Source organism: Tasmannia lanceolata, unplaced genomic scaffold (assembly GCF_043159265.1).
Source record: "Tasmannia lanceolata isolate RefF3 unplaced genomic scaffold, GAP_Taslan_0.1 ptg000026l, whole genome shotgun sequence".
In the NCBI taxonomy this organism is placed as follows: domain Eukaryota; kingdom Viridiplantae; phylum Streptophyta; class Magnoliopsida; order Canellales; family Winteraceae; genus Tasmannia; species Tasmannia lanceolata.
Genome location: NW_027518703.1, coordinates 4,845,964 through 4,854,009, shown reverse-complemented (window position 1 = coordinate 4,854,009; position 8,046 = coordinate 4,845,964). Strand labels below are relative to the sequence as shown.

At 43.0% G+C, this 8,046-nt stretch overlaps 1 protein-coding gene across 1 annotated transcript; it reads right to left on the bottom strand.

Annotated features, from left to right (window-relative positions):
- Positions 1-427: 427 nt before the first annotated feature.
- On the bottom strand, positions 428-1,228 carry LOC143858442 (uncharacterized). The gene is made up of 2 exons (XM_077369094.1): positions 961-1,228; positions 428-750 (listed from the first exon to the last, which is right to left on the bottom strand). Exons 1-2 carry the CDS (start codon positions 1,226-1,228, stop codon positions 428-430), a joined length of 591 nt encoding a protein of 196 aa, XP_077225209.1.
- Between the last annotated feature and the right edge of the window lie 6,818 nt (positions 1,229-8,046).

Sequence of the window (8,046 nt, the reverse complement as noted above, 5' to 3'; positions counted from 1 at the left end):
GAAGCTCTGACGGTGGCACATATATCAGATTATCATGGATCTGACATAAGTGACATGTTTTGACAAATGAAAAGCAATCTGCTTCAAGGGTAGTCCAGAAGTAACCAAGACGAAGGATCTTCCGTGCTAACATTTTGTCATTCATATGAGGACCAAAGACACCAAAGTGAACATGTTCTAAGATTTTTGTGGCTCTATCTTCATCAACACAAAGGAGCTGGACTCCATTGAATGACCTCCGGTATAGGTCTCCTCCACAAATGACATACCTGGACGCCAGTTTCTGTAACGCTCTTCTTTCCTTTAAAGAGGCTTCTAGGGGGTGTCCCCTACCTGAGATAAGATTTTTGATATCGAAATACCAAGGTTTCTCATCTGGACATTTGGCTGCTATCTGAACCATGTGTATGCATGTCGGGACGACATGTCATTTTATTGCCAAAGGATGAACCTTAACCCTAACCGGGATATCAACCATAGACGCAAGAGTGGCTAGTGCATCAACGAACCTGTTTCTCAATCTAGAGATGTAAGTGAAGCTGATATTGTGGAAACTCTTCATCAGGCTCGTAAGGTAAGTGTGATATGGAACCAACTTATCCTCTTTGGTGAGCCATTTTCCATTTGTTTGACAGATGATTAACAGAGAATCTCCGTATACATCAAGGTCTTGTATCTCCAAGGATTGGGCGGCTTCCAGACTGGTTATACAGGCTTCGTACTCAGCCACATTGTTGGTGCAGTCAAAGTCTAATTTGATAGAGATTGGTATGTGCTCATCTCGAGGTCAAATAAGGACAATACCGACCCCTTTGCCTTTCGAGTTGGATGCTCCATCAAAGTACAGGGTCCATGTACTGGCTATATAGGCTTCATACTCAGCCACATTGTTGGTGCAGTCAAAGTCTAATTTGATAGAGATTGGTATGTGCTCATCTCAAGGTGAAATAAGGACAATACCGACCCCTTTGCCTTTCAAGTTGGATGCTCCATCAAAGTACATGGTCCATGTTGTAAGACTAAGCACATCTCTGATTTTCATGATTCCTTCATCTAAAAACTCACGACTCAATTTCGCATCTTCAATGGGTGCATCAGCTAACTGCTCTGCAATGATTATGCCTTTAACAGACTTCTGGGTGACATATGTGATGTCAAATTCTGATAATAACAACAACCAACGCGTGGTTCTGCCAATCAAGGCTGGTTTCTCGAACAGATACTTCATCGGATCCATATGAGAGACGAGGTAGATTCTTTATGATAGCAAGTAGTTTCTAAGCCTTTGAGTGGCCCACACCAATGCTAGACAAGTTTTCTCCAGTTGAGTGTATTTTGTTCATAATCTAATATCTTCTTGCTGAGGTAATAAACTGGCATTTCTTTTCTTGTCTCTGGATCTTCTTGCGCCAACATACATCCAAGAGACGTATCCGTATTAGAAATATACAGGAGAAATGGCCGCCCAGGGACTGCTGGTGATAAAACTGGACGTGATAACAGACATTCTTTGATCTTTTCAAAGGCTTACTGACATTCAGGGTTCCACTGTTTGGACACATTTTTCTTGAGAAGCTTGAAGATTGGCTCACACGTGCTGATAAGCTGAGTGATGAAACGGCTTAAGTACTGAACTTTTTCCAAGATTCCACTGTTTAGACACATTTTCTTCAGAAGCTTGAAGATTGGCTCGCACGTACTGGTAAGCTGAGTGATGAAACGTTTCTCAAGAACCCTCTGATTTCTTTTTCTATTCAAGGAGACGGCATCTCTTGAATTGCTTTGACCTTGGCAGGGTCTACCTTGATTCCTCTGTGGCTGAGGAGAAAACCTAAGAGTTTTCCAGAAATGACTCTGAAAACACACTTGTTTGGGTTAAGTTGGAGTTTATATTTTACAATTCTTTCGAAGAATTTTCTCAGAGTATGGACATGGTATGATCGATACTTGGCTTTGACAATCATGTCATCAACGTATACCTCTACTTCCATGTGAATCAAGTCATGAAAGAGGGTAGTTGCAGCCCTTTGATACGTTGCACCAGCATTTTTGAGACCGAATGGCATCACCCTGTAGTAATAAGTTCCGCACTGCGTAGTGAACGTTGTCTTGGTCTTGTCTTCTGGAGCCATCTTTGTTTGGTTGTACCTCGAGAAACCATCCACAAAGGAGAGTAAGGCACGACATGCCGTGTTATTGACGAGAACGTCAATGTGGGGCAAGGGAAAGTCGTCCTTTGGACTAGTTTTATTTAGATCTCTGAAATCAACGCAGCAACACATTCTTCCATCCTTCTTAGGTACTGGGACAATGCTTGCTAACCACTCGGGATATGTGACGACCTTTAGAAGTCCTGCTTTCAATTGGTTTGTCACCTCATCTTTGATTTTAAGAAGCCATTCAGGCCTCATCTTTCTGAGCTTTTGTTTCTTCGGCTTAGCTTCTGGTTAGAGAAGGATATGATGCTGGACAATGTCCTCACTTAATCCTTGCATATCCTTGTATGACTAGGCAAAGACTTCTTTGAATTCTTTTAAAAATTTGATTAATTCCGCACGCTCTTCAGGGGATAAGGTTTTGCCAATCTTAGTCTCCTGAGGGAAGGATTCAGTGCTTATATTAATAGTTTCAAACTCATCTTCTAATGGTTTTGCTCGACGTTGCTCCCTTCGTTCGATTAGTTTTTTAATCTTGAGGGGAGTTTCGTCAGCATCCTCGTTTGAGGAGGTTTGTTCGATGTTATTTAAAGCATTAGTTTCAATATTATTAAGAGACAAAGGCGAGTATAGAGAAAGTTCTTTGATTGATTCAAAAGATGCATCGGAAGAACTAACTGACGCGCCTTGTTCAGGCTCATTTACATTTGAAACATTTTCAGAAGAGGAGTCAGAATCAGAAGAAGAGTCTGACTCAGAGGATGAGAAATCTGTATCCGAAGGGATAGCTGTAGTGAGGAATGGGATGAAAGTGTCTGTCCAGTTGGAGAGCTCTGAACTGCCGTCATTGGTAATCATACTTTGAGGACAGAACAGCAAAGTGGGTTCCCTAATCATGCAGACTGTCAGAGGGTCTTCTCAGAACATTGATCGCATCAGCACTGGTTCAAGGTAATCTGCCCAATCAAACTTCAAAGTCTCTGCACGCCTGTATTGTTTTCGACACCAAATGTCATCTTCTTCACCTAGCCAACCCGTAGCAAAGAAAATCTAAAACCCAGGAACTCGCTCGCCCATGATGGGATGTGTAGACCACTCTGGGAAACTGTAGTAAAGGAAGTCTTCGCCTTCTCGACAAAACTGACCATAGGGTTTGCTCGATTTCTGGCATAGGCAAGACCTCACCAGCTTTTCTGTATGACCTTCTTCGGACTAGACTGAGTACATATCTTGTTCCTCCTGATATGTGTTGTGATAGCCTAAACCAGTTGTCCCAACATTGGAAGGGAAATGTAGATCATCGAACTGGACTACTCCTTTGATATCGTCCTAATCCCATTCGGGGGATGTATCCGTTAATTTTGAGCATAGTGGATACAACAAGATTGATATCGTGAGGGAGTGGAACCAATTCTTTCTTGGCTTGCTCCCAGCTGATATGGGAGACATCGAAGTGGAACCCATTGAGGTAAACAGTACCTTCGACTGATTTACCATGGGGATCGGATAAGATAGCACCAACTTCTAGGTCTTCGTCACCTCGAACTGTGACAACTCTACTACCTTTCATGAATTTAAGCTTTTGATGCAAAGAAGAAGGGACAGCCCCTACTGTGTGAAGCCAAGGTCATCCTAACAGCAAGTTGAAGGATGACTTGATGTCAAGTACTTGGAATTCGACATCGAAAGTTTCACCGACCATAAAGATAGCAGTTGACAGAGTTCCAACTATATCTCGTTGGGAGTTCTCGTAGGCCATGATGCTTCGATCAGATGGGGTGAAGTCATTGGAACCGAAACCAATAGTTGTGGCCGTGCTCAGTGGACAGATGTTCAAGGCCGAACCATTGTCCACAAGTACGGTAGGTACCTTCAAGGGTCAGATCTTGGTCTGAAAATGAGAGTCCGTAGAGGCTCTGACTGCTGCAACCAAATTGGTGAGCTGCTCGGGTGTAGTGTCTTTTGACACTTGAGATGTCTGGAAGCTTTTGAGGAGGACTTCTCTGTGCTTAAGGGAAACCATCAATAGCATCCATAATGAGATATCTGCCTGGGTCATATTAAGTTGCCTGATGATGTTCAGATCCTCCTTATCAACTTCTGTGCCAACGACCTATCGTTTGGCAATGTCGACCTGATCGTCTGTCCTGAGCTCTGGGGGTTTGTAATTTCTACCACCCCTAGTGAGATGTCCTACTTCTGAGGTCTCAAGATTACTGACTTCGAGATCTTCTAATGACAGAACGAATGGAGTTTCATCTATTCCAGCTTCAACTAGATCTAGGACATAGGGTTCTTCATTGAAGTCTGCGCAAATGGCAAGAGGGCATGGTTCCTATTCCCCAATTTCTCGTATGTAATTATTATTATCGATTCCCCATGGATAGGGTTCGATAGTACAAATTAGGGATGAGAAATCGATTTGCGGAGATTCGGTGAAGATAGCATTGGTAGTGGGAGATGAAGGATTATGATTTGGAAGAGGATTGGTGTTGACATTTGGCCTAGACGGGAGGAAGAACTGTTTTTTGTTTAGATGGTCTTGGATATCATGTTTCAGAGCGAGACATATATCAGTTTGGTGTCCCTTACCTTGATGGTACTCGCAGTATTCTTTGTTGTTCCATGTTCTGGGTAGAGGATTGGGAGGTGGACGGGGTGCAAGTTGAAATATTTTCTTGGCTTGAAGAAGCAATTTCATGATGCTGGTGGGGGTAGCCGGTAAGGGAGTGAATTCCCAAAGTGTCCTATTGACAATAGGAGGTTCTGAAGGAGCATTGCTTTGCTGACAGAGAAAGGGAGTTTCAGAGATTTCAAGAGCTGGCTTGGCCTCATTAACTTCTTTGGATAAAGGAGGTTTCTTAGGTTGAGTGGTTCTTGGTTCAGGGGAAGTTTTGTTGAGCCAACCACGAGCTAGAGAGTCATCGATTTTGTTTCCAGTATCGATGAAGTGTCTAAGACTGGTGAAACTCTGGATAGCCATGGGACGCTGGAAAGACAAAGCCAAGTTCTGGTGCATCATGTCAATCTGCTCTTCCTCAGTTGGTCGCTTGAGCATCTGAGCTGTCTTATGACACCAACGTTTCACAAACTCGGAGAATGATTCCATGGGCTCTTGTCTGGTGGTCTGCAGATCGCGATGAGAGGTCTCAGTGCCATCTTCGTAGGAGAACTGCTAAATGAACTCATTCATGATTCGCTCACATCCCATAGTTGGTAGTTCAGGTAAACTTAGGAGCCATTTCTGTGCTACTCCTTTTAAGGACATCTGGAACACAAGGGCTAACTGATCTAGGGAAAGACCCTGTGACCGAAGCATACTCTCGAATACAGCGAGATGGTTATGAGAAGAACCAGTTCCATCATACTTGCTGAAGTCAGGCCATTTGAAGCTAGCCGAAAGCTGTACATCGGGAAATAAAGAGACGTCTTGAAAAGAGAGTGCAGTTGATCCCTGAACTTTGTTGAGTTTGAGGTCTTGGTTGACCTTGGCAAACTTATCTTCCCATCGTTTCACGATCTGGGAAAAGGAGTGACTCCCATCTGCATACTGATCTCCCAAAAAACTGGTCCGGAAGGTGAGCTGTGGACTGGTTAGTGGGCTGAGCCGGTGCAGTTTCTTCAACAGGAGGAGGTATAGGTTGCGATGGTATAGGAGGCGTTACCGTAGCCTGAGGGGGGGGGATCTCAACACAGCATTCTCCTCTGAGAGATGGCGGAGATTTTGAGTGAGTTCTGCTACTGTCTGTTGCAGTTCTTGGATAATCTGGGATTGATCTGAAGGTTCAACCATGATGGCGAGAGGGGTTGAAGGACTAGAAGGTTCTGAAGTTTCTACTAGAGGAGTATGAATTGAAGAACTTGGGTTCGAGCCCAGGCTTTTGACTTCTTTGATGCAATGGTTTCAAGTATAAGAAACTTTCTACCTACAGATGAGAAGGTACAGTAGTTTTAGAATTTATCCATGCAATGTGTAAGAGAATTGCAAACAGATGGCAGATACAAACAAAATTTTTGTTTATTTATATGTCTCACCAATATTTAAAACATTTATACATGAAGGCCTGTGCTGACCTGACTTCTAGCATTATTTCTTTTACAAGGATTTTGTAAAGAGAAAGAAAAAAGAACTTGTTATCTTCAGTATAGAAGTAGTCCATAGCCTGGCAAATCTGAGCTGAACGGATAGTATCATAGGGGCTACACGTCATCAGAAGATCCCACAGATTCGGTCTCTGGAGCGAAGTGCGCAACCAGTGTTGAGTAGTAGTGTAGACACCCCATTTTGACCGGACCCTAATTCCCCAAAATTGAACCAAAATCCCTAAAATCGAATAAAGCTCCTGAAATATGAGTCCTGAAAATCTGAAAAATCCCCTGTTATGAAGCTTATTGAGCATTGTTGTAGTTTAAGAAACCCCAGAATCATGTTTGTACTCTGGAAGAAGAAGCCTCAGTCTTCGTACTCATTTTCTTTTAAATTGCAAAAATTCAAAGTACCCTGAGCTGTGATGGTAGCATCCTACTACTCGAATCCTCGAGTACAGTGGGAATTAGGCAAGTAATGGCAGATGAATTGGTGTCAATATCAAAGCTTGGGTGTGTTATGGTTATTTTCTAAGACGAAAAGAAAAGGATGGTAAACTTTGGAAATTGAAAGGTAGTGCATTATCGGAGCAAGGGAGTGTCGGCATCAATCTATAAATCAATTAGAGAAGAAAAGATAATTGGGCTAGTGCCTTCATTAAATAGGGGTGTGCGGATATCAGCCTCTATTTTGCATCAAGAGTGAGAAAAAGGCAAAATGAGTGTGTCAATATCAAGGCATGGTGGATACCCCTTTTGAAAAGAGATGGAAAGGGATCGGTTGCAAGTAGAAAAAGGGGTAGTACATGTCATTTCCTTTTATTATTACCTGAACCACCTGTTATGAATGGAAAAGTCATAATGAACATGCTAAAGAGGGCTGTCCCAAGAGAGAAAAGAATGCCACATATGTCATTTCCCTTCTTTTTTTTAAGTCACCAAATTAGGGCTTCTTCTTATTCTTCGTTTCTTGGGAGGGAAGGCTCCTTGATTATTATTTTTTAAGTGGCTGCTCCCAAAACAGGGGGTCTCATTCAATGGCAAGGGAAGAGAGAGAGAGAGAGAGAGAGAGAGCTTCACCAAACCCCCATTTTCTCCGACCATTAAATCTCCTCCACCCCCACTTGCCATCCATCACCCTCCCTTGCCATCAACCACTCCCTCTACAAATCACCACCATTCGCCCAACCTCCATGTGGACCCCGATCCGGAGGACTGTGCCGAGGAACGCGAGATCCCTCCTGCGATCCTCTAAGATCTCCACAATGTGAAGGAGAGCTCTACCAGGGAACTCTCGAAATAGATGCCACCCTCACAGCATAGCATGAGTGGCGATATAAAAAGAAAGAGACACATCCTGATCCGGAGCCAAGGCTCGAAACCAAGATATATCTAAAAATAACTCAGAGTCGCCATCCATGGACAAGCCATGGAACCAAAACAAATGCTCTGTTTGAAATGGATAACCAGAGATACAAAAGGTCTGTGCCTGATGACGAATGGAGAAGGTCCGTAGAGCACCCCCAATTCGCCCGAGTGCGAACACTTGGTCTCTTATGCCATTTATTATTAACCTCGAAGAGTTTTGAGCAAAAATCATGTGAAATGGGAACAATCCTCAGGAGTCGTCTATCTAAGCATGCATTTCCTGATAATAGAAATAATAAGCACACAAAAAATAAATGAAAGAGGTGCCACCTAATTATTGCTAGGTTATGAGTGACATACCTAACTGGTGTCTAAGTTCTGGTGTGCAAACACATGCAAGCTACAGCTAAAGGTATAGGTCTGCACAAGAAAGTAA